The sequence below is a fragment of the Leucoraja erinacea genome, chromosome 35 (assembly GCF_028641065.1).
Source record: "Leucoraja erinacea ecotype New England chromosome 35, Leri_hhj_1, whole genome shotgun sequence".
Lineage (NCBI taxonomy): Eukaryota > Metazoa > Chordata > Chondrichthyes > Rajiformes > Rajidae > Leucoraja > Leucoraja erinaceus.
The window spans coordinates 13,989,821-14,017,192 of record NC_073411.1 but is presented as its reverse complement, the minus strand read 5'-3'; the positions used below and the strand labels follow the sequence as shown (position 1 = coordinate 14,017,192).

The 27,372-nt window shown below is 44.9% G+C and overlaps 2 protein-coding genes across 3 annotated transcripts in view; one reads left to right on the top strand and one right to left on the bottom strand.

The window, feature by feature from the left end:
* Positions 1–931: 931 nt before the first annotated feature.
* On the bottom strand, positions 932–14,146 carry LOC129713383 (VIP36-like protein). The gene is given in 10 exon segments (XM_055662400.1): positions 932–3,387; positions 4,160–4,285; positions 4,929–5,043; positions 5,467–5,628; positions 6,168–6,200; positions 7,997–8,079; positions 9,677–9,755; positions 9,757–9,795; positions 10,910–11,031; positions 13,975–14,146. Coding segments are annotated over 10 exon segments (1,035 nt in total). The 5' UTR covers positions 14,108–14,146; the 3' UTR covers positions 932–3,244.
* Positions 14,147–17,974: 3,828 nt separating this feature from the next.
* LOC129713368 (metal transporter CNNM4-like) overlaps positions 17,975–27,372 on the top strand; it is a 33,306-nt gene continuing 23,908 nt past the window's right edge. For both annotated transcript variants that reach the window (XM_055662372.1, XM_055662371.1), the window contains exon 1: positions 17,975–19,385. In XM_055662372.1, coding sequence (XP_055518347.1) covers positions 18,005–19,385 — 1,381 coding nt within the window. In that variant the 5' untranslated portion in view covers positions 17,975–18,004. The remainder of the gene's footprint in view (positions 19,386–27,372) is intronic.

Below are 27,372 nucleotides of genomic sequence, written 5' to 3'. Positions count from 1 at the left end.
TAGTCTTACAATAGTGCTGTTAATTAGGATAATCAGCATTTCAACACCATCTGTGGGTTTCTTAATCTGAAAAGTTTACTGTTCAGGCAACATCTTTTTCCACAGATGTTGCCTGAAATGCTGAGTGTTTCCAGCATGTTCTGTTTTAATTCCTCTATCTCGTGTGCAGCCTTTAAAAAGCCTTTAATTCTGAACAAGCTCCTAACCAGATATCATAAAGGCAGTAAGGATGCAGAGTGCTGGAGTAACTCAGTAGGTCAGGCAGCATTTCTGGAGAACATGGTTTTGTGTAGGGACTGGGTCTGAAGAAGGGTCTGGACCCGAAAGGTCAACTTTCCATGTTCTCCAGGGATTATGTGTAAACATAGAAACATAGAAATTAGATGCAGGAGTAGGCCATTCGGCCCTTCGAGCCTGCACCGCCATTCAATATGATCATGGCTGATCATCCAACTCAGTATCCCGTACCTGCCTTCTCTCCATACCCTCTGATCCCCTTAGCCACAAGGGCCACATCTAACTCCCTCTTAAATATAGCCAATGAATTGGCCTCGACTACCGTCTGTGGCAGAGAGTTCCAGAGATTCACCACTCTCTGTGTGAAAAAAGTTCTTCTCGTCTCGGTTTGAAAGGATTTCCCCCTTATCCTTAAGCTGTGACCCCTTGTCCTGGACTTCCCCAACATCGGGAGCAATCTTCCTGCATCTAGCCTGTCCAACCCCTTAAGAATTTTGTAAGTTTCTATAAGATCCCCTCTCAATCTCCTAAATTCTAGAGAGTATAAACCAAGTCTATCCAGTCTTTCTTCATAAGACAGTCCTGACATCCCAGGAATCAGTCTGGCGAACCTTCTCTGCACTCACCAATGGCAATAATGTCCTTCCTCAGATTTGGAGACCAAAACTGTACAACTGCAGTAGAACCTCCCCCCTGCTCCTATACTCAAATCCTTTTGCTATGAAAGCTAACATCCCATTCGCTTTCTTCACTGCCTGCTGCACCTGCATGCCTACTTTCAATGACTGGTGTACCATGACACCCAGGTCTCGCTGCAAGGTGCTGATTTACTCCAGCACTTTGTGTCCTTTTACCATCATCTGTAGTTCTTTGTTTCTGCATCCTAAAGGCAGTAGATGGGCTTTGCAAGTCTTTTCCAATTTCATGTGCACCATTTAACTCTGTCATGCAGTGTGAAGAAGGACTGCTAGCACCACAGCCATGTCCCACCTGATATGGTGCACACACTTTTCAATCAAAGGATATACAAACAAAATTAACCATTGAAACTTAAAGTTCAGTAACCATATAAAACCATATAACAATTACAGCACGGAAACAGGCCATCTCGACCCTTCTAGTCGGTGCCGAACACGTATTCTCCCCTAGTCCCATACACCTGCGTTCAGACCATAACCCTCCATACCTTTCCCGTCCATATAGTAGTATAAACACTTTGGGAGAGCTATTCTTCCCTAATACATGGTGCTTTCTGCATAACTTAATAATTTTAACATTACCACTAAATGTGAACATAAATAAATTTCATATCTACATTCTGCTTTACTTTGTTAAAAAACATTTACAGGCAGAGCCAGGGACACAGTAATAGTGTTGTACATTCTACAGTGCATCTGCAACTCTGATCAGCACTCATCAATTGGGCGCTCAGTAACTAAGCTGTTCAGATACCACTGAATAATGGCAGTGGTTTTCTGCAGTGACTTTGGCAGATGGGATTGGAAGATCAAGGTTGACCATGTCCAATTTGTAGCCTGTCACAGAACCTAAGATGATCGGAGCACGAAAGGCAGTTTGACATCAAGGGCAACCACCTCCATAGAATCCACGCACTGTCAGGTTTGTATAGTTCTGAGTTTTTCTTTGCAGGCGAGGACAGGAGATGTCACCTTATATTTTTGATTCCAGTCTAAATTACAGTGAGCTCCTGGAATGGGACGGAATTTACACTCCAAGACCCCCGCTATGATTGGGGAACATTTCCGGCTGCCCTGCTGATTCGGACAACACAGTGGAAACTGGTTCCTGCATCAAGTGCCACATTAGATTACACCTGGCCCCATAATCTTCTAAACCTGTCCTATCCATGTACCAGTCTGTTTGCTCTCCAGGTGATGTACTGGTTTGGATGAGCTGCCACTCAAATGTCAACCACGCCAGGCAAATGGTTGTGTTTTCTGTACTACCATTCCTAAAATACACAACAAGGTTAACACATCGGGAAGCAGGGACCAGCAAACTGCACCCAGTGCTCTTTGTAGCTCAGTAGTGGCAAGGACTAAAATAGAACTGCCCTCAATACACACAGCAGGCTGGGGTAGAGATGGGGTTTCAAAGTACCAAGCACAGTGAAAGCAGACACATTAAGACCTAAATACATCCCCTCGGCAGTGTACCCTCACCCTTCATACACACAGGAAGCAACTACTTGTACCAAAAGCAGCTGATCTGCAGTCCCGCCTACCTTCCAAGTTCCAGCTGATGCCTTTTTATTCTGATGCATTATCAGAACAGAAATCTCATTCCCGTCACAGGGAAACATTTAAATCACCAGCACAAAACATTCAACTTCCCCACACACTTTTTAAAAATGTCTACTCATTTTAACATAGATCATGAAACATTTCAAGTGCCTCTTCTCACTTCCCTGAAAAATAAACACAGCTGAACACAAGTAATAAGGTCTCACTGCAGGCAGAGCAGTATCAACTCCACAGAGCACATGTCCTATTGGGTCAGAATTAAAAGAGGTAGTCACTTAATGACCTTCCTCATTTTGGTTTCCCTTGTTCTAACTTGTATCAACTTGCAGAGAACAATAGGCTTCTTCAATGCCCACAGTGGTGATGAGAGGAATACCATATTTAGATGAGGTCAGTAATCCCAACATTCCATAGACACCATACAACGATGTCACCTCGTTCAGCGAGAGAAGGATGTTGTAAGAACTCTTCCTTCGCCTTTGTCTTCCAATGGGGTTATTTTTCTGCAGTGCTTTCACATAGATGCGATGGAAGTCTTCACTATTGTGTCTGTTCTCTCGTTACAATTCGCCCAAGTCGATTGCTTTGTGACAGTGGGGACTATAGCTGCCCAAGAACAAGGCAAGGTCCAGCAGCTAGCTGTACACAGAGTAACATTGAAGAGCCAAGCTGGTGCAATCATCATCCCCGATGAAGGAACGTCATCCCAAGCCCTGCGGTTCCCAGTGGTGGCCGCATGGGCCTCAGTAGAAGCGCTTACGGCTCTGCTCCTGCCACTTCTGGAAGACGATGATTCCAATCACCGCCAGCACCATGAGGCCCACGAGTGAGAAAAAGCTGATGAAGAACAATGTCACGCCACTCATCGGCTCAGATTCCAGATCATCTGCTCAAATCAATGATCAAATTAGTAGCATTCTCCATCTCGGGCATTGGTGACACATCACACTAGAAACGATGGTTGCCATTAACACCCCTGCCAAACAACACCATTTTACAAGTTCTCCTGCAAGACCTTTCCCACCCCACTATTCCTCCTCCTCCCTCAATAGATCTACAGACACTAATGTGGGTGGTATTGTAGATAGTGAAGATGGTTGTCAAAAATTGCAGCAGTATCTTGGCTGAGGAATGGTTGTTGGGATTTAATACAAAGAAATGTGAGGTGTTGCAATTTGGGAAAATTAACATGAGCAGGACAGAAGTTGGGATCTTGCAGTTATATACGACATTGATGAGGCCGCATTTAGAGCATTGTGTTCAGTTCTGGGCACCATGTTATAGGAAAGATGTTGTCTAGCTGGAAAGGGTGCAGAGAACATTTAAGGTCTCGAGGGCCTGAGCTATGGGGAGTACTTGAGCAGGCTGGTACTCTTCCTTGGATCAAAGAAGGATGAAGGGTGATCTTATGATTGTATTTCAGTCACATTCCCCGTCAGTAGGGCAGGGGCGTTGCAACGGCAGAGGGAACATTCTTCTCATTACAGAGTCCCTCATCGAGTACACTGATCACTTTGCAATTTAAAGGACTTACTTAAAATGAAGGATTGGCTGAATCACCACACTAGGTTGACTGTCACTTATATTTAAGCAGAGGCATTATTTCACAACATAAGTTAATGTATCATAACTGTGGGAAATGGGGGTGTTTGACTTACCTCCTAGCATGCTGAAGTTGTCCACACTGGGGACCAATACCTCCTCATCCTCTTCCTCCTCCTCATCGCCAGGAGATTTTTCCACCGTTAGCTGATAGACCTTTACTGATATAACGTCGTGATTATCTGCAAAGTTCACATCACGGGTTAGTGGCCATCACTTCCAAGGGCGACAACATCCAAGGTCCACAGGAGTGAGTAGATAACAACCCTCCCATCATATTACTCTACGAGTCAATGGGTGACACTCTAGTACTACTAGTAGTAGTCTCATACTTAGGGAGATTGTGGTTTCAGGTATCCCACATCACAGGGCAGCACAGTGGCGCAACTGGTGGAGTTGCTGCCTCACTGTGCCATATACAGGGTTGATTCTGAGCTTGGGTGCTGCTTGTGTGGAGTCTGCACGATTTCCCTGTGAGCATGGGTTTTCAAAGTCAAAGTATCCTTTATTGTCATTCAGACCTTTAAGTCTGAACAAATTTTTGTCGCCTTGCTGTCATACATATAATGAAAATAAAAATAACAAAAACACACAATGAACATCCGCCACAGTGAGTTCACCAGGCACCTCCTCACTGTGATGGAAGGCTAAAGTCTTTTCTCCAGTTTCCTCCCACATCCAAACTACAAAAGGTGTGCCATTGACTATAAAGTTTTTTTTTGAGGTGTCACAAGAGCAAAGAATCCACGGAAAACTTCAGTCACCCTTTCTTTCTCAAGCAATTCCCATAATATGAAGATGAGGGAAAGGAGGAGAGGAACAGACCTGTCAAGTCTCCAGTAGCAGAAGAAGCACCAAAATAATAACCCATTGGCAGTCTGATGCCAGGGAAATCAATGCAGTCTTTCCACTCATTCTTGCCGTCAATATCAATCATAACCTGCAAATGAAAAACATCCATCAATGTGCTATAAAGTTTCCTGCTGAGCCTGGCCACAGTCAAGATTAAACTCCCCCGAACACAACGGCTTCCATCGAAACCGGGGGAGAATGGCAAAGAGAAAAGCCTAGGAGGGGGGGTGATAATCGGGATCACATCCATGTGCAGGAAGGAACTGCAGATGCTGGTTTACACCAAAGACAGACACAAAAAGCTGGAGTAACTCAGCGGGACAGGCAGCATCTCTGGAGAGAAGGAATGGGTGATGTTTCGGGTCGAGACCCTTGCACAGGTACAGATAGCACCTGTAGGCAGGATCGAACCAGAGTCTCTGGTGCTGTAAGGCAGCAACTCTAGCGCTGCCCCACCGTGCTGCATGTTCCATGTTCTATTTGTTGCAAACAGCTGGAGGCCCAAACTCACCGTGAGTCTTCTCTTCAGGTAACGGATCACAACAAAGGTGTCGTGGTTGAGATTTCTCACGAGAGCCGTGCATCCTCCGATCGTCGTGGGCCGACCGTCCCGCGAGTGATCGTAAGACAAGCTCCCGTTATTCACCATTGCCGAAATATACGGGAAGATTCGCTATGAAGCCAAAATCAGAATGTTAAAGGCCAAAGTCCTCGATTACACCCAGTAACAAGCACACACACACACTTTCACACAACCAACACACACACAACTAAAGGCAAATCCTGGAGCACAGGTTCCAGATTTATTTAAAGGATATTTAAACAATATAATGCTCCAACACAATGTATTTTAATGTAACATTCTTCCTCTCCAGATCCCACCCCAACAGTGTGACCTGTAATTCTTAATTTCTCCCCGAGTAACAGATTCCGTCTACTATTCCCCTGATTTTATACACCTCTAAGATCAAAGTCCCAAATTTCTCAAAGCAGAGGGTAGAACTCCTCTGGAATTGCTCTCCCAACACACTGGAATGACAAGAGAATTTTGCACAGCAAAAATAAAACTGGGATGATTTAAAAAAAAACAACAACAAAAAAAAACTATAAATGAAACACCAAGACGCAAAAAATACACATTCACTCGTTGGTAAAGAAGAAATGAACATATGCCAAGGGGCATGAAGATTGGAAACTGGAACACAAAGCTACCTGAGTAGAAGGTGTATATCTCCTCTTCTTAGACTGCACATCCCGGAAATAAAGGCAACATGAGATAAAACAGGTATTTCAATAACTTATCATTGCTTTCAAACTGGCATGCATTTCCTGCAAATAGTCAACTGCCTCTTTGGGACAAACTGTCCGTTTACAGGCAGTGAATATGCAGATATATTTCTCAGATCAATCCCTGAAGGATTAACAAGGATTCAATTTCCAGGCAAGGAGTTACAGTAATTGATCACTAATGTGACATCATGCAGTGACTATTAATTTTAAATATTGCAAGTCAGAAAATTGATCATTACATTAAACACATATTCAAATTGTTCATTTCTAACTATTCCTATATTCCCTTCCAAGGGTAAAAATCCTGGTCCCACTAAGGACTGAAACCGGATTGAGCAAAACAAAATGATTCTGCTGAAACACACCTGGAGTGTCGGTCAGATCCAATCCAGATCCAATTCAGCAGGATAGGCGGCATCTCTGGAGAGAAGGAATTCCTTCTCTCCAGAGATGCTGCCGGTCCCACTGAGTTACTGCAGCATTTTGTGTCTAATCTCAAGCCCAGTTCAGGACTGGAGTTGGGAAACTACACCGACTACTTGCACTGAAGGAACGGTGCACAGTAGCAATCAAAGGTGAAAATTGGGCAAAGGCTAACCTATAGGCCTGGCTATTCTCTTTCCATGATGAAATGCGCACCTCACATCTGTTTGTCTACATGCACATCGATGTCTGTAAGCTATCTGCTTGACCTATATCTGGTGAAAGCATTTCAAAATGTCATCAATTATGCAGGAATAAGATGATCTCAGAGATGGGATCAATACTTGTTTATCTTTCTTCAGGGATTTTAAATGCAAAACCTTGTTATTTAAGGGATCTAATGTACGCTTATGGTTGCATTTTTACCCATTTGTGTATGTGTTTCCAAGCATAAAGTTCAACAAATATATTAAAAGTTCTTAACATTTTTAAAGTTCTTTACGCACTGCAGATGGATGTTACTTTGCCGACTGGCATAGTGGCATAGCGGTGTAGTTTCTGCCTTACATTGCCAGAGACACAGGTTCGATCCTGACTACGGGTGCTGTCTGTACAGAGTTTGTGCGTTCTGCTGTGACCGCCTGGGTTTTCTCCTGGATCTCCAGTTCCCTCCCACACTCCAAAATGTACAGGTTTGTGGGTTAATGGGCTTGATATAATTGTAAACTGTCCCTAGTGTGTGTTGGATAGTGTTAAGTGTGCGGGGATCGCTATTTGGCCTGGACTCGGTGGGCCGAAGGGCCTGTTTCTGTACTGTATCTCTAGACTAAATTAAAAACCAAACTAGACTGTCATAGCACAACTCAGAAGCAACTGGTCACATCAGACAAGTGTGAATTAAAGAAGCCTACAACACAGGGAAGCCATTCAGCTGTTAGGGTTCATGCAAGCCCTCAAATTAGTTCTTTAAGCAATGGCACTCTCACTCAAGTGGTTATTAACAAGAACGGTAAAGGTTTATACCTCCACCGCTCATGTGTGAGTGCTAGTAGGCTTGTTCCCTTGCTTAATTTCTGAATTCATGACAATTGCTTCCGAATCTCACGGACTCTCAACATTTCTGCCGTGTTTAAAGCCGTTTAAACAGGATAAACATTTATATTATTTCTCAGCGAGGCAATTACAGCTTCAATGATTTACAACGACAAACACCTGGGGAGTTCGATAGGAGTTTAAATTCAAGGGCAGAAGAGAGACTGTTATTTTGGCGGGGGGGGTTAGCAGAACACATCACGTTATGTGATCATAAATATTGATCCAGTACACACCTCGTGCTGTTTCTCCTCATTTGGGTAGGTATCCAAGAATATTCCGAGTCCGGAAAAGAGATCCTTACTTCCAAATACTGAACCTAGAGAAGAAAATGGTAACCATTCAATATAATCTGTTGTCTGTCACCATTGCCAGTCCACGAATATAAAGTGCCTTTCCCCAAACTCGATGGCACTGACTGTTGCAAGAGAACAGGTGGTTCTCAATTAACAGCCTGCACTAGACCCTCAGTGCAACTGGCAATCGCTTTTAGCATTGGGGGAAGAGGGGCCATTAACAGCCAGAGGAGGCAGGAGAACCTTGCTCATGACACTGGGCTTGCAATGTTGTCCTCTTGTTGATCAACTCACCCATTCCAAATGAACAAAGCCAGGCGTGGCTTTAAACCAGGGACTTTGGGGGTCTACAAGAATGATTCCTGGGATACAGTTGGGGGGGGGGGGGGGGGGGGTATGTGTACTACAATGATAAATTAAGCAGACACAGCTGCACACTAGAGTTTGGAAGAATGAGAGGTGGGTTATTTGAGAAAGGAGGAGATAGAAGGAATAACTGACCTGTTAGCCCAAGCACAACAGTTAATGCAAAGTGTAATATACCAGTCCAAAAGCTAGTGCTACAGTAGACACAAAGTGCTGGAGTAACTCAGTGGGACAGGCAGCATCTCTGGAGAGAAGGAATGGATGACGTTTCGGGTCGAGACCCTTCTTCAGACTGATGTCAGGGGAGTGGGTGGGACAGAGATAGAATGTAGTAGGAGACAGTGAGACTGGTGGGAGAACTACGAAGGGGGAGGGATGGAGAGAGAGAGGGAAAGCAAGGGCACTTCAAATAGCCTGAGTTACTCCAGCATTTTGTGTCTACCTTCGATTTAAACCAGCATCTGCAGTTCAGTGCTACAGTCTTCTGCATTACAGTCACACAGCAAGTACAGATTTTTTTTAAAGGCATGGACCACGATGAGATAGGCTGGGAGATCTGGACTGTACTCTCGCTAATGAGTAGTATGATGACCACCCACCCTGCTGCAGAAAACAGGGAGAGTAAAGTTTAGGTTTATTCTGTCACATGTACTGAGGTACAGTGAAAAGCTTTGCTTTGTATGTTATCCAATCAGATAATACTATCTTAATACAATCAAGTCAAACTCAAGTACAATTGACAGAGCAAATCGCACCAGTTTCAGAGACCAATGTCTGCTGTGCGGTAGAGGTGAATCAGACAGTACCCTAGCTTATGGAAGGACCATTCAGAAGCCTGATAACCGAGGCAAAGAAGCTGTTCCTGCGTCTGGTGGTGCGCTCTTTCCAGCGTCTGTATCTTTTGCCGGACGGGAGCATGAAGAAGGAGGAACGCGACGAGGGGTGGGACAAGTCCTTGATTATATCGACTGCTTTTCTAAGGCAGAGTGAAATGCAGATGATTGACGTTTGATTTGGTGATCATTTTCCTCCTGCAATTATTCCCGCTAACAACAAAGTCAGTTCAAGCTTATGGAAGGATGGTTCAGAAGCCTGATAATAGGGGATGAGGGACGGAACAAGGCTTTGATTATGTTGGCTGCTATTTCAAGGCAGCATGAAGTATAGATGGTGGGAAGTCTGATCTGTGTGACTGACTCGCTACATCCTGAAATAGGAGGAGCGACAGGCTCCCTCCTATTTCAGACACTGTACCTGGTTGCATGCGATCTTTGGTGTACCACACAGCAATCCCATCACCGTTTAGATTCTTCTTTCCTTGTCCATGGATTTTTGAAGTGTACCTGCATCTCCCAGTCTCGCATCAAGCAAGCCTGCAGACAGAGAGAGAGACAGAGAGAGAGAGACAGAGAATTACTTGCAGGTTTTGGAGACAGTAAACGGTGAACACAGCCCAAGGAAGAAAAGTACACCAACCTTCAAGTACTGACCACAGCAGATATCCTTTCCCTAGTTCCATACTCTAATCCAAGTCATAGGTAGCTTGATGAGACATCCTAGGGGTAGCTTTACCCCATATCTAACTGTATCTATCCTGGGAGTGTTTGGCAAGACATTGCAGACGGAACGTAACTGTTTATTTGAACTGCACAATACTTGTTCCAAGATCTTTTGATGAGACAGTGTGGAAGAAACATGACTGCTCCTGACTTTATGCCCTGAGAAAATGTGATGGGACAGTATAAATGGGGCTTTGCTCTGCATATGATTTTACGCTATCTGAGAGTGTTTGATTGGGTTAGGTTTATTATTGTTACATATACTGAGATAGTGAAAAGCTTTGTTTTGCAAGTTTTCCGATCAAATCAGATTACACCAAACATAAATACTCAAGCAAAACTCAAGTACAACAGGTAGAGTGAAGGGAAAGGTACCGAGTGTCGAATATAGTTCTCAGCATTGAAGCACAACAGTTCCAGAGGCAAAGCCCAATAAAGTAGAGGAGAATTGTACTGTGTTCAAGCTTATGGAAGGATGGTTCAGAAGTCTGATAAAAGGGGATGAGGGATGGGACAAGGCTTTGAATATGTTGGCTGCTATTTCAAGGCAGCATGAAGTATAGATGGTGGGAAGTCTGATCTGTGTGACTGACTCGCTACATCTACAACTCTCTGGAAATCCCTGTGGTTTTGGACTGAGCTGTTCTTAAACCAAGCTGCGATGCAACTCAGCAGTATACTGTATATGGTGCATCTGTAGATGGGACAGTGTAGGGAGAGGTTTATTCTGATTCTAACCCATGCCCTGGGAGTGTTTTATTGGAACAACATTGGGAGGGAGGCTTCCTCTCCTTCATGCCCATAGTCCAGTGTGCAGGGAGAAGCTTTTCTCTACACCTATCCCATGCTCAAGCTGAACAGGAGCATTTGATGCTATCCATCCATTTCATTTTGCACCACTCAAAGTGTAATCAAAATCAAGTCTTACAATGCGGTTCCAAATAGCTCCCTGTTTACTCTGCAGGTCGGGAGTCAGCCGTACATAATGGGCGGTCACCATTGTGTTTCCACTAATGTCCCAGAAAGTACCAGAACTTGAAGCTCCCAAACCTAAAAGGAAAGAAAGCACAAGTGTTTAAGAGACTGAGTACACAACAGCAATCTTGAACACATCCCACTGGAGCATCAAGCTGCCAAGAAGAATTGGGTATTTACAAGTAGACACAAAATACTGGAGTAACTCAGCAGGACAGGCAGCATCTCTGGAGAAGGAATGGGTGATGTTTCGGGTCGGTCCCTTCTTCAGACTAGTTAGGGATAAGGGAAACAACAAATATAGACGATGATGTAGAGAGATAAAGAATAATGAATGAAAGATAAGACAATGATGGGTAATTTTACAAGCTTAGAAGGAAGGTGTCAAGAATAGATTACATGGGTCTCAATTACATCAGGGAGGAGAGAACATAGGGCACACACTTGGCTATTGGCTAATGCAAAGGTTTTAAGTGACACTGGCTACATTTTGGACATTGAAGATCCGGGTGGACAAGAACATTTTTAGACATGAAATTCAGCTTGACTTTGTCCAAAAGTCCATCTCCACACCAGCAGCATTTAAAACTTGCACACACTAAACTTTATACAAGTAATTGTTAACAGGATATAAACTTTATGCATGAAAGAGAAATCACGTTTCCTGCAAATTAATGACAGATGCTTTGGGCAATCGCATGGAGTAGGATTGTATCTGGGTTCCTCACTCAAAATCATGTGCTTTTAATGACTATAGTCACTCATGTGAATCATCTTAATAAAAGATGACTGCATAATAAGTAAAAGAACATTAATAATTTTCCACAGCAAAAGTTGCAGTTTATGTGAAAAAATAAATGTTAAAAGATCAATTTTCTCACAACCTGACAAAACATGATTTTGGTATGATTGTAAACCTGTGTTTTTTTTACAGCCTCTCCAAAGCTCAGTACAACACAGAGAGAGGACATTCAACCCACAAAGTCTGTGCCAAACATGATGCCAAGTAACCTAATCTCCTCTGTCTGCACATAATCCATCCTTGTGTATTCATGTGCCGATCTAAAAGCCTCTTAAACTCCATAATTGTATCTGCCTTCACCGTCTGACAGCATATTCCCAGCACCAGAACTCTGGTGAAAAAACGTGCCCTGTATTTAAACTTTGCCCCTCTCACCTTCTAGCTATACCCTCTAATCGTTTACATTTCCACTACCTGTTAAATAGGTTCTGACTGCCTATCATATCTATCCCTCTCATAATTTTTTTATACCCATCAGATCTCCCCTCAACCTTCTGAGAAAACAATCCAGGTTTGTCCAACCTCACCTTGTAGTCGTGACATTGGTTTAAGAGGGGAAAGATTTAATTGGAACCCGAGAGACAACTTTTTCCACACGGTAGCTGGGGTCTGTATATGGAACAAGTTGCCAGAGGAGGTTGTCAAGGCAGTACAATAACAAAAATTAAAGGACATTTGGACAGGTACATGGATAGGAAAGCTTTATAGAGGAAAAAAAGACACAAAATGCTGGAGTAACTCAGCGGGTCAAACAGCAGATCTGGAGAACATGGACAGGTGATGTTTCAATAGTTCAATGGTACTTTATTGTCACTGAGGTACAGGGAACTTTATTTTTTGCACACAGTTCAATAAATTAATTACTATAAACAGAATCGTAGTTAAGTACAAGTGTATAGGAATCGTTCACTGAGACAGTACATAATTTGTTTAGTTTAGTTTATTATTGTCACATGTACCAAGATACAGTGAAAAGGTTTTTGTTGCGTGCTACCCAGTCAAATAATTGTATGATTACAATCGAGTCATCCACTGTGTACAGACACAAGATAAAGCCTACAACATTTAGTGTAAGCTAAATCTAATTGAAAACAGTTAAAAGGTCTCCAATGAGGTAGATATGGGGAGGTCAGGACTGCACTCTGCCTGATAACAACCGGGAAGAAACAAATGTTGCTACTATTTTCCAAGATTAAAGTCTGAAACTGGAGGTGGGGATCTCTGTACATCTCACGCATCTGTAAGATGTTTGGGAATTAGGTAATACCTGAATTACCCTCCAGGGCAAGGTTTGGTGATGACACCCGCTGGAAACAATGGTGGCAGTATAATGGGTGTATTTATTTGGGACACTTGTCTCGACACGCTATCTGGCTCATGTTAGATGAAAAGACAAAACGTGAGAGTGTGGTACTGTTCCTTCAGTTTGTGAGAGGGCCTCACTCTGACAGCCCAAGTCTGTTTGGGTATAGGAAGGAGAGTTAAAATGGTTAGCAACCTGGGCCTTGGCAGAATGTTCAATAAAAGCTAGTTGACACTTGGTCTTACCAATGTACAGGAGGCCACATCAGGAACACCAAATGCAGTAGATAAGATTAAAGTTCATGTGAACCTGTGTCTCACCTGGAAAGGCTGTCGAGGTCCCTGGATGGATACAAGGGAGGTGGCATAGGGTCAAGTGTTACATCTCTTGTGGTTGCAGGAGATAGTGTCTAGGTAGATGGTGGTTTGCACCAGCACTCTTTTGTGTCTAGGGTTTAGAGGTATATGGACCAAACGTGGGTAAAGGCACACTAGCTTAGATGAGACACCTCAGATGGCATCGAGACGTTGGACCAAATGGTATTTTTCTCATACTATATCTCTTAATATGCACCAATCCCAGCAACATCGTGGTAAAAGGGAGATAAGAAACTGCAGATGCTGGTTTCTTGGTAAAACATGTTCTGAACCCTCTCCAAATCCTGTACATTCTTAATGATATGTGGCCACTAGAACTGTACACAGTGCTCCAAATGCTCCAGTGTTTTTGTACATCAGAAACACACGCATACAATCCATCGCGGTGTGACCTAACCAAGTTTCCATGCAATAGGCAAGCGAACCTGTTGACTGGTGTTCCCAGGTGATTGCTCCAGAGCCAATACGCCAACTGGGAATTGGCGAGCAATATATTGGATTTGCTGACAGTAAAGTGCACATGAAGGAGCTCTTACCCTGGTAGGGCTTTGTCAGGCTATGCGCCCGCTTCAAGTACTCCTCCGTCCCCGAGTCAGTGTGGCCCCGACTGCAGAAAGCCAGCCATAGTAAAGCCATCACCACAGGACAGGGTCCCCATGACGGCGCCATCTTGTTTCAATGGAGGGGCGGCCGAAAGAGGGCGGGACAATCCCTCATCACGCCGCATCTGATTGGCCGCTGGCTGGCCTGCCTCGGCATTCCTGCGCGAGGATTGGTCACTTGCGCCGTCCATCAGCCCATTCATGTCCCGCCTTGGAGATACTGCATGTCGATTGGTCTGTTGTGCCGTCTATCATCCTGCCTATGTCCCGCCTTGGAGATACTGCATGTTGATTGGTCTGTTGTGCCGTCTATCATCCTGCCTATGTCCCGCCTTGGAGATACTGCATGTCGATTGGTCTGTTGTGCCGTCTATCATCCTGCCTATGTCCCGCCCCGGAGATACTGCATGTCGATTGGTCTGTTGTGCCGTCCATCATCCTACCTATGTCCCGCCCCGGAGATACTGCATGTCGATTGGTCTGTTGTGCCGTCCATCATCCTACCTATGTCCCGCCCCGGAGATACTGCATGTCGATTGGTCTGTTGTGCCGTCCATCATCCTGCCTATGTCCCGCCCCGGAGATACCGCATGTCGATAGGTCCGTTGTGCCGTCCATCATCCTACCTATGTCCCGCCCCGAAATAAAGAGATACTGCATCCCGCCCGCTCCGGAAACCCTGCCCGACGATTGGCCCGCTCCAGCGTCCATCATTCTACCTATGTCCCGCCCATTCGTCTTCAGACTGAGAGTCAGGGGAGAGAGAGACTAGAGATGTTGAAGGGTAAGATGTGAAAAAGACAGATCAAAGCAGACGATGTACAAGGAAATGGGTAAAATTAAAACCACTTAAATAAATTCTAGTGCTGATGAACATGCTCTCTTTAATTATCTTTAATAACTACATGGAACACAGTTTTGCTTCTAACTAGTACTTGATTTCCACAGTTAAATGTTACTTATCCAATAGTATTCAGGATGTGACACTGTAACAAAGTTGCTTGTGCAGATACTTTTAAATGGAATTAGTGAGAAAGCAATAGCTGGGACTCTGTGGGTCAGAAGAACTAACTGGGTTGAAGAGCTTTGAACATGGTGGAAGACCTATTTTCTGAATGGCTGGTTAGTTAGAGATTATTATTTGCTGTGAAAAATAAATTTATTTTAAATATAAGGGTGCTTATAATGGTTCTATAAACCTTTAAGGATGCTTATAATGGTAACTACTGACAAACAACCCTCCTTTCCCCACCCACACCCCTCTTCCTTGTGCCCGACCTGGACTTACATCCATTCTCCCCTCTCCCTCCCCAGCCATCTATATTCTTTCCACTGGCTTCACAATTTGGTCGAAGGGCATATTGCTAATTCTTATGTTTTTATATTCTTACTGTATTCTTAGGTATTGGGCCATGATCTCCGAATACCCAATTTCGTTAGACTTTTTTAAGATGTTTCTTAAAGCTATCTCTTGGATCAACATTTTGGTCACCCTTTCTAATATCCTCTGTAGATCCACATCAAATGTTGCTTCATTGCTCTCCTTTGGTTAAAAGCCTCATATTAAAGTTGTGGTTACAACAAACTTTAATCATTGTTTTCCATTTCTATTTTTATAACCAATAAGTAAAGAAACTAACAGAGAAGCTGGTTTCAAACAAGTTTCCTGATTTTAGGTAATTAAAAAAGATTATCTGTCTGAAGAAGGGTCTCGACCCGAAACATCGCCTATTCCTTTGCTCCTTAGATGCTGCCTCACCCGCTGAGTTTCTCCAACTTTTTTGTTTACCTTCAATTTTTCCAGCATCTGCAGTTAAACATTGTTATTTTTAGAATGCACATTGCAGGCCTCTTTTACATAAGAAAGGAGACCAAAAAGTAATTAATAGGCTGGAACACGTTAGAATTTTTATTTCTAAAGAAAAAAAAAATTGCAAACTTATATGTCATATTTATGAGAAATATTCAGTTTTGATCATTCAATTATGATGGAATATTCAGTTTTGATCATTCAATTAACCTGTCCTTAGTCTTGAAAAGGAGTCCAAATATTAAACACACACACATAAACACCTTCTCCAGTGTTTTACAATAGACAATCGATGCAGGAGTAGGCCATTCGGCACTTCGAGTCAGCACCGCCATTCACTGTGATCATGGCTGATCACCCACAATCAGTGCCCCATTCTTGCCTTCTCCCCATATCCCTTGACTTAACTCTCTTTAATAGCTCTATCTATTTTGTTGCTGTTCATTCTTCTTTGTATAAGCTGCCACACCTTCAAGGCATCTTTCCACTTCAACAAGTTTACATTCTAAAGTTGTTATGTAATTATTTTATGTAGTTGTGTGTCTTGGTGCTTTTTCTAGTATGACTGTATGGTAAATTGAGTTTCACTTTACCTTAATTAGTACATGTGTCAATAACATACCTTTGAACCTTCAAAGAAAAACTGTTTTATTCAATAATAATAATGTCCTTATCTGTCAATGGCAGTGTATCGCTGAAGTCTCAGACTGGATAAGGCCATCCAATGAAGTTGTACAAAACAGTTTGCCCCAAGGTATGAATGAGTCACTCACTCAGGCTGGGTGTAGTTAAAGTAGACCACTGATTAAGCCGAGTTTGGTCTGGAGCTGCTGGATCAGGCACCCAGGATTCCCAGGCACCTAGGAATAGATGCACAGTCGTTTACCCAGAGTAGGGGAATGCAACAAATAGCTTTTTGCTGCACCTCGGTACACGTGACTACAAACAAAACTAAACTAAGATATAGAACAAATGAATGAATATTCATCAAATGAATGTCCATCTTCGGTTTAAACCAGCATCTGCAGTTCCTTCCTACACACCCCATAGTAATGACTCTGTCAATACTCTCCATTGTCATGGATGTCGCGACAAGACATTAGAAACATAGAAAAATAGGTGCAGCAATAGGCCATTCGGCCCTTCGAGTCAGCACCACCATTCAATATGATCATAGATGATCATCTAAAACTAGTATCCCACTCCTGTTTTTTCCCCATATCGCTTGAATCCTTTAGCCCGAAGAGCTAAATCTAACTCTAAATCAAATTAGTACAGACGTCAGAGGTTATGGGGAGAAGGCAGGAGAATGGGATTAGGGGGGAGAGATAGATCAGCCAGGATTGAATGGTGGAGTAGACTTGATGGGCCGAATGGTCTAATTTTACTCCTGTCACTGGTGAACTTGTGTACCCCACTGAACCATGACAAGAGGAGGAAGGCGGGGCATGGCCGTAGGGGGCGGGGCGTCGGCACATCCAGACGCTAATTGGTGGCTGGTTTGTTTACCACCCGCCTCCGCCTCATGATTGACAGCGGCCTGGACCAATGGGTTAAAGTGGTTGACCGAGGCGTGGTGTGGATTGGTGGAGAAAAGGTGGGCGGGATTAGTGTGGGGGCGGGGTTTAGATGAGCGGCGGGCGGATGAGCCAATGGAAGGGCGGGCGACCTGGGAACGGGCCAATGGGCGTGTTTATGGTATGAGCGACGTGAGGCGCGGCCAATGGGAGGGGGGTGAGGGGGGGGGACTAGTGGGGGGCGGGAGCAGGGGGTGGGCGGGATTAGTGTGGGGGGGGCGGGGTTTGGGTGAGCGGCGGGTGGATGAGCCAATGGAAGGGCGGGCGACCTGGGAACGGGCCAATGGGCGTGTTTAGGGTATGAGCGACGTGGGGCGCGGCCAATGGGAGGGGGTGGGGGCGGGACTAGTGGGGGGGGGGTGGGCGGGATTAGTTTGGGGGCGGGGTTTAGGTGAGCGGCGGGCGGATGAGCCAATGGACGTGTTTAGGGTATGAGCGACGTGGGGCGCGGGCAATGGGAGGGGGTGAGGGCGGGACTAGTGGGGGGCGGGAGCAGGAGGTGGGCGGCCGCGCGGCGGGGGCGGGCGGCGGGGGGGGAGGAGGGGGGGGGGAAAGCGATGCTGCCCAGCGGCACAACATGGCGAGGCTGAGGCGCGGCTGCTGCTATCTCCTGGCGGCCTTGCTACACTCGGCGGTGCGCCGGGCCGGGGCCGGCATCGGCATCATCTCGGGCCTGAGGCTGGAGAACGCGGCGGAGATGGCGGAGCCGCAGCAATCGGTGGCCAAGGCTGCGGCCTTGTCGGAGCCCGGCGCGCTGCAGGTGACCGAGGGCAGCTCCGTCAAGCTGCGGCTCTTCGGCACCGACCTGAACAGCCGCAGCTGGAGCTGGCTGGCGTTCGCCGAGGTGGATGCCGGCGCCAACGTGACGGACGACGACGGCGAGCTGTGCAGGCACCGCTCCAAGGACATCGAGGTGACGCGGCAGGTGCAAGTGTACCGCGACACCTCGGTCGTCGTCGAACTGCGGGTCCGGCCGCTGCGCAAGAACGAGGACTCCAAGCTGTTCGTCCTGTGCACCTCGAACGGCTCGGTGTGGATGCTGCACCCGGGCAAGGACACCCGCATCATGGTGCTGGAGCAGAAACACTCGCTGATGCCGCTCTGGCTGCAGATCATCCTCACCATCATGCTGCTCACCCTCTCGGGCATATTCAGCGGCCTCAACCTGGGCCTCATGGCCCTGGACCCCATGGAGCTGAGGATCGTCCAGAACTGTGGCACCGACGCCGAGCGCCACCACGCCAAATGCATCGAGCCTGTCCGCCGTAAGGGGAACTACCTGTTGTGTTCCTTGCTGCTGGGCAACGTGCTGGTCAACACCACCCTCACCGTGCTGCTAGATGACATGGTGGGCTCCGGCTGGCTCACCGTGGTGACTTCCACCATCGGCATCGTCATCCTGGGTGAGATTGTCCCCCAGGCGCTGTGCTCCAGACACGGCCTGGCAGTGGGAGCCAAGACCATCAACCTAACCAAGTTCTTCATGCTCCTCACTTTCCCCCTGTCCTACCCCATCAGCAAGTTGCTGGACCTTATCCTGGGGCAGGAGATCGGCAAGGTGTACAGCCGCGAGAAGATCCTGGAGATGTTGAAGGTGACGGGGCCTTACAATGGGCTGGATAAGGACGAGCTAAACATGATCCAGGGGGCTTTGGAGTTGAGGACCAAAACAGTGGAGGATGTCATGACCCCCATTCGCGACTGTTTCATGGTGAGCAAGGATGCCATCCTGGATTTTAGTACAATGTCTGAGATCATGGAGACGGGTTACACCAGGATCCCCGTGTACGAGCACGAGAAATCCAACATTGTTGACATCCTGTACGTGAAAGATTTGGCTTTTGTCGACCCTGATGACTGTGTCCCTCTTCAGACAATCACCAGGTTCTACAACCACTCTTTACATTTTGTTTTCTATGACACCAGATTGGATACAATGTTGGAAGAGTTCAAACAAGGTGAGAGTTTTAATGCTGCTCTGAGACTGGTTGAATAGCTAATTTTAAGACGTTGTGCTGCATTTTTTTTTACTTTTTATGGCTTGTGGGTTCTGGAGAGCTTCCTCCTCGCTCTTTGGTCCTGTGACTGATGAGTGTGTTTGCTTGGGTTGTTCTTGGTCACCAAACAATGAGGGCACAAACAAGGAACTGCCGATGCTGGATCAGGCAGCGTCTCTGGAGAACATAGATATGTGACTTTTCATGTTGGGATAGACACAAAATGTTAGAAAAACTCGGCGGGTCAGGCAGCTTCTCTGGAGAAAATATATAGGTGATATTTCGGGTCCAAAACTTCAGACTGATTTCGATGGGGGGGGGGGGGGGGGGGGGGGTGAAGAGAGGCAGGACCAGGCCATGCCAATGATAGGTGGAAATGGGTGAGGTGGGTAAGAAGGCATAGAGTTGTACAGCATGGAACCAGGCCCCTCAGCCCAACTTGCCCTAACAGACCTACATCCCTCAACTATAGTTCCAACTGCCTGCATTTGTCTCATATCGCCCTAAGCCTATCCTGTCCATGTATCTATCCAAATGTTTCTTAAATGTTGTGGCAATACCTGCCACAACTACTGCCTCCGGCAACTCCTTTGATGTACCCACCAACTGTTGTGTGAAAAGGGTGGTAGGTATATCATTGGCTGCAAGTTGAGAAACCGATATGAGCAAAGAGACTACATGCACTGGCTAGCTGTATCTACCAACATGAGCTAGCAGGGTGTGTAGGAAAGAACTGCAGATGCTGGTTTATATCAAAGGTAGATACAAAATGCAGGAGTAACTCAGCGGGACAGGCAGCATTTGTTACCAGCTTCTTGGTACTGGTGGACTGTGCTGAATAGAGGTCACCAACACCTTTAGGGCAGGAGTGATATTGGGTCAGTAATTAATATCTGATGATTGGGTCCTAGCTGTCAGAAACTGGACTTGAGAGAGTTTAAGAGTGTTTAATAGTTATAAATATTGACAATGGAACAAAGCAATTCTTACTTGCAGCAGCATAACAGGACCGTGAACATAATAGATAATAAACAAAAAATCAATAAATTAATAATGCCAACACTAGTGCAAAAAGCCCTCCCAAAGTCCCCAGTGCAACCAAGGACAGTTTATAGTTAATAATTGAGGTAAGTCTTCTATAGTGTTCAAGAGCCCGGTGGGGGTTGGGAAGAAGCTATTCTTGAATCGGGTGATCGCGGTTTTCAGACAACTCTACCTTCTTTCCGATGATATGAGTGAATTGAGAGCATGGCCAGGGTGGCGTGTGCCTTTGGTACTGACTGGTTTTTAAAACAGTACCTCCAATCTCCTGCCTTCCTGAGTGGATGAACCAGACCGTCATAGAACCTGTCAATATGCTCCTGACTGTACACGTGTAGAAGTTTAAGAGTATTCATCGGCATACCTAATCTCCAGTCTTCCATGGTTTTTTTCTGAACTTTCAAAAGATATACGCATTATTTATAGTGATTCCTTGTCCATAAAGTAGCAACACAAGTCGATGGAGTGATGAAGAAGGTGTACATATACTTGCCTTAATTGTTTGGGGCATTGAATATGAGAGACGGGTAGTAATGTTGCAGCGAAGATAGACACAAAATGCTGGAATAACTCAGCGGGCCAGGCAGCATCTCTGGGGAAAAGAAACGGGTGACATTTCTGGTCGAGACCCTTCTTCAGACCCGAAACGTCACATATTCCTTTTCTCCAGCTATGCTGTCTGACCTGCTGAGTTACTCCAGCATTTTGTGTCTATCTTCGATATAAACCAACATCTGCAGTTCTTTCCTACACAAGTAACGTTGCAATATTATAGAACTTTGGTTAGGTTGCATTTGGAGTATTGTGTGCAGTTGTGCATGTTCCATTATAGGATGGACACAGAGGCTATGGGGAGGATGTTCCCTGGATTAAAAGGTATTGGGTGTAAAGAGAGGTTGAACAGTCTTGAATTGTTTTCTCTGGAGCGTCAGAGTGTCCACCAGACACTGAACATTTCTAAACTTCTATCAAAACATGATTCACTTGCTCATTTGTGCTTAAATTCTTACGTTTTCTGCACAATCTTTCCGGGGTATTTTTAATAAGTGATGCTCAAAATCTCCGATCATCTTTATGACCACTCCATTGGTGCTGTGACATATCCAAGCCCGGTCGGGCTGCTGTTTTCGATAATATGACTGAAGCTGTAATCTCGAGCCCATCGCCCTCCTCCCTTGTAATCATCTTGTGCAACCTCAGCTTTCTATTTGAGCATTTGCGCTTCCTCACCAAGACTGGATGCCTTTCTACCTCTAAAGTGTATTGTGATGATCCTCCTCAGTTCATTTGGTGCTACACCTTCAATCTGCGTACCTAACAATCTTCTTACGGTCTCCAGGAATTAGAGGCGTAGAGTTTGAACACACTTGCGAGAGATCTCCAGGTCCATTCGCTGTTGTTTCCTGTGTTTGTTGACCTGTCTTACACTCGGCCCAGCAACAAAGCAATTTCTCTGTCAACTGAAGGAAAACTTCCTGAAATCTATGTTCCTCTGTGTGGACACTTGAATGTTTTTCTGATCTTAATCACTATTTCACCCAGAGTAGGGGAATCAAGAACCAGTGGACATACATTTAGGTGAAGGGGAGAGATTTAATAGGAACCTGAGGGCCATCATTTTTCATACAGAGGGTAGAGGGTATCTAGAACGAGCTGCCAGAGAAGGTAATTGAAGCAGTTACAACATCTAAAATGCATTTGGACAGGTACATGGGTAGGAAAGGCTTGGAGGGAAATGGGCCAAGCATAGGCAGGTGGGAGTAGCGAAGATGGGGCATCTTGGTCAGCTTGGACAAGTTGGGTCCCAAGGGCCTGTTTCCCTGCTGTATGACTCTGACTATGACCATTGGTGGTCGTGCAGTCAACTGGCTTGGGTTTTGGCCAAGGATCTGATGTTATGGGCTGCATCTGGCTGACCAGATCTATGTCTTTGTCAGGCCCTGAAACCTCTGAATCAGAAAGAAAGCCAAGGAAATGGACTCAGCAGGAAGTTCACCATTGCTCAATTGTACAGTTTGATTGGGCAAAATCCACAGCCTCTAATTCTTCTGAAACAATCTGCTTGCTAGATTGTACACGGTTTAGAAAACCTTCCTGACACAACCAAGGCTTTGCTGAGATTGAGTTCAATGCTGAAATCTTCAACAAAACACAAAGTGCTGGAGGAACTCGGTGGGTCAGGCAACATCTAATGGAGAAAATAGACAGATAATGTTTTGCGTTGGGACCCTTTTTCTGACTGAAGTGCGTGTCAAATGAGTTTTGTTTTCTCAGTAACTTGAATTTGCAGACTGGGAACAAGGCTTTTTATTTGGTATGGTCAGATTGCAGACTTGCCCAGCTACAGCATTCTTTCATAGATCAATTTCCTTCAGAGCTTTAATGTGTATTTAGTTTGCTGCAAAATATGAAGTTTATTTTTCATTGAAACAAAGTTTTTAAGTTAATTAATAACTAGTGATTGTACCTGTAAATAGATTGTAGTCCTTGCAAATTCCATTCTGGTTTTAACAGAAATAAATAAAACCAAGAAGTATGAGTATTTTTAAATTTCCCAGGCACTGAAGGACATCAAGACTTTTAAAAGTATATCATTGTAAATATATTGAAATAACGTTAATCCTAATACAAATGACGAGCTAGATAATTATTAATTGAGGACACTGCTGGCTAAATAAAAGGGTCCCGCCCCGAAACGTCCTGTGTCCATTCCCTCCACAGATGCTGCCCGACCCACTGAGTTCCTCCAGCACTTTGTGTTTTGCTCAAGATTCCAGCATCTGTAGTTTCTTGTGTCTACAATTTAGAGTTGAGGTAAGGAGATAAAACTTGACCATTATAAATGATGAAATTAAAGCCAAACTTTTCAAATGAATGTTAATATTAAAACATGTGCTGCATTAAAACCCTTGATGGGATGCTGATACAATCAAACATCCAGGCTGCCGTTAAGTCTGTAAGAACTTTATATATGTTTTCAGACAATTTGTGCTGTCAAACTATCAAAGAACATATATTTATAAAGAAACCATGACTGACTAAATGTCTGGTAAAAAATTGAATATGGTTTTTTATTAAAAGATATAGCATGGAAACAGACCTTTCGTCCCACCAAGTCCACAACAACCATCGTTCACCCATTCACACTAATTTTATGTTACCCATGTTTGCATATACTCCCTACATACACTAGGAGCAGTTTGCAGAGGCCAAACAACCTTCACATATTTGGGATATGGGAGGAAACCCACACAGTCATCGGGAGAACATACAAACTCCACACAGACAGCTCTGTCGGTCATGATGGAACCTGGATCTCTAGTGCTTTGAGGCAGCAGCTCTACCAGCTGTTGTTCATATGTTTAACGTTTTTGTCTTCATGACTAAAAATATCAATATTCATTTATTCAAAGTTGCAATAAAACCCAACTGGGCAGGTCGGCCAGGATCTGTGGGACGAGAGGTGTCAGCTGAGGAGCTCCTTTCACACATCTCCCCACAACCAGACTATCTTTGAAAACCTGTTTATTTAACCATGTTTTTGCTCTGCTGGTTCATTGCCAATTTCATGCTACCTGCAACCCTGTGCTGCACCTTAGGGTGTATCCCTGAGTTAAATGTAGTTGGTGAATGCACCTTGCTCAACTCACAACCACACACGTTATGTGATGTAAGCACAGCTTTGTTTCCATTCCTTTATTTTGCATTTTCCCATAAAGTTCATTTTTACTACAATTGCTGGTTAGTGTTGTGGGTGGAGACGCTCCACTTGGTGTTGTGCTGATTCTCAGCTATGTTTGATACCGAGCATCCTGATGATTTAGATGCCCCAGCAGAAGCATTTGGTTGAGGAACAAGGAGCTGCTGATGCTGACTTATGGTGCTGGAGTGCTTCAGCATGTCGGACAGCATCTCTGGAGAACATGGATTTGTGACGTTTTGGATCGAGACACTTCTTCAGACTGATTCTGGGGGTTGGGGAGGAGGAGAAAGCTGGAAGAGAGGAGGGGCAGGACACAGCCTGGAGAGTAATGGTTGAAACGGGTAAGGTGAGGCATTTGATTATTTGTTGTCCTTGGGGAGGGCAATAAAGTTCTGATAATCCAGCATGCTCCGAACATTGATGATGATGAACTATTGGACGTTATTTCGTTTAGCAAGTGAAAATGACTGAGCAGGGTATATAAGGGTGTACTGTTGCAGTGTTTCTGTAGGCAGAATGATGTGCTATTGATTGTGGTGGGAAATAGATTTGTAAAGTGCAGATGCACCCCAAAGAGTCAACCATTTTTGAGTAGCAATTTGTGAAATCTGTAAGGGCAAATTTCCGTAATGCAATGCTGCCTGTAGTTCTTTCAACTTCGATGTGGGGCCCGTTTCTTTGATTGCAGCTCTGCGCAGCATTTTGGTGTATTTCTGATTTAAACATCAGTGCTCGCCCTCGTTCACATCGCGACTTACTTCATCCAGTTATCGAAGTAATGGAGACGTGCAGCTCTACTGCTCGCTGAGCAGAATATGCCGGTGAAAAGTGGTGCCTCTGCCAGTAAGCTGCATAATTCATGCAGAGGTCGGTGTGAGACCGTGTGCTGTAATCATTCTCCAATTTCCCCAAGCCTTTTTCCAGCGACTGAGACGCCAGCAAGGATGATGTATACAGGCTTTCTTGCACTCATTTCTTCCTTACGTGAATGGCTCATTAAATCCCTTGTTATTTTACCCGTACCATCCACTGGGCTCCCAGTGTCTTCCTTAAAACAAGGAATGACATCGAGGACACAGGCTTAAGCTGAGAGGGGGAAGATTTAATAGAAACCCAAGGGGCACCATTTTCACACAGAGAGTGGTGGGTATGGAACGAGCTTTCATTGCCACTTTCATTGCCACTTTCATTTCACTGAAGGTAATTGAGACTTGACTTGACTTGAGCTGCTAGAGAAGGTAATTGATGCAGGTATTATAAAAACATTTACAAGATATTTGATTATGTACATGGATAAGATGATAAGATCGATTTTGAGGAATATGGGCCAAAAGAAGGCAGGTGGGACGAGCGTAGATGGGGCATTATGGATGGTTGGGCCTGTTTCCACACTGTATCAAACTATGTACACCTCTATGAATGATCAAGTCTGTGATTTCAAATTCTCCCAGAGTCTTTGATGCACCTTGAATGTTGCAGCCACTGGGTTTCTATGGAGGGTTTAAAATGAACAAGTGTAGTTGTCCATTTGCTGTTTAGATCCTCACATCCAGGAAAGTGAAAGAACAAATTTTTGTCCTCCAACCTCTGCTGAATGGACGAAGGATTTGAGATGTTGCAATAGAGTTGAGGTAGCTGTAACCATTCTCAAATTTCCCCCTGTGAGGCAACAGCAGGGGGATGGGGACTCAAGGGTGAACATATCCTTAGTATTGCATCGCACTGTCTATCAAAATTGTCTGCTTAAGTTACTGGAGCAGAATAGTTGTTTGACTTGGCTGTGAATGCCACCTGCCAAGCCATGGTTGAGGAGGTACAATTGGGGGGGGGAGGGTTGGTGGTGGTGGGGGGGGGGGGGGGGGGGGGGTGGGGGGGTGGGAGTGGTCTGTTAACAGAGACCGAGAGAATTTCTAATGCTTGAACGGTTGGTGGGAATATCTAGTATCCCATACAAGTGTTGGTTAGGTTTATTGTTATTCATTTTGGGAGTTGGGAAATCACGCATCTGAACAATGTTTGTGAATCAGGTAAAACCTGAATTTTCCACCAGGGCCAGGTTTGCTGATGACAGCCATTCCCACCTGTTGGAAACACTGGTGGCAGTATAATGGGAGTATCAATTTGGGACACGTCTTGACAGGCTATCCGGCTCCAGGGAAATTGTGGCTGTATTGGATCCATGGCACTCCAGGCTGGGTATAGGAGTGAATACTAACATTCTCTGTATTAGCCTCGGGTGCAGTGGAAAGGAACGATGATCTATAATATACTCCATCCCCCGACATCAGTCTGAAGAGGGGTCTTGACCCGAAACGTCGCCTATTCCTTCTCTCCATAGATGCTGCCTCACCCGCTGAGTTTCTCCAGCATCTATTATAGCCCAGACTTAATTTTACTGCTCAGTTACAGTTCAGGTTTATTATCAGCATGTATAGAAGAGATTGCCAGGCAAGAAGAGGAAAGGTTTCAAGGAGTTTATTCATTGGAGAGCAGGAGGGTGAAGGGTGATGTTAAGATCAACCCCTAGTCTCCTGCATTCCAAGGAAAAAAGTCCCTAACCTGCCGAACCTCTCCCGGCAGCTCAGCCTTTCGAGTCCTGGTAACATCCTCATAAATCTTGTCTACACTAATTTCAGATTAATGACACCATTCGTTTAGCAGAGTAACCAAAACTGAGCACTGTTCTCTGAGTGTGTTCTCACCAACATTCTGTCTGTCTTGTACTGTAACATTACAACTTCTATATTGAGATGGCAGGACTTTCATATGAAGAAAGACTGGATAGACTAGGCTTGTACTCACTAGAATTTAGAAGATTGACGGGGGATCTTATAGAAACTTACAAAATTCTTAACGGGTTGGACAGGCTAGATGCAGGAAGATTATTCCCGATGTTGGGGAAGTCCAGAACTAGGGGTCACAGTTTAAGGATAAAAGGGAAGTCTTTTAGGACCGAGATGAGAAAATAGTTTTTTACACGGGGAGTGGTGAATCTGTGGAATTCTCTGCCACAGAAGATAGTTGAGGCCAGTTCATTGGCTATATTTAAGAGGGGGTTAGATGTGGCCCTTGAGGCTAAAGGGATCAGGGGGTATGGAGAGAAGGCAGGGATGGGATACTAAGTTGGATGTTCAGCCATGATCATATCGAATGGCGGTGCAGGCTCGAAGGGCCGAATGACCTACTTCTGCACCTATTTTCTAT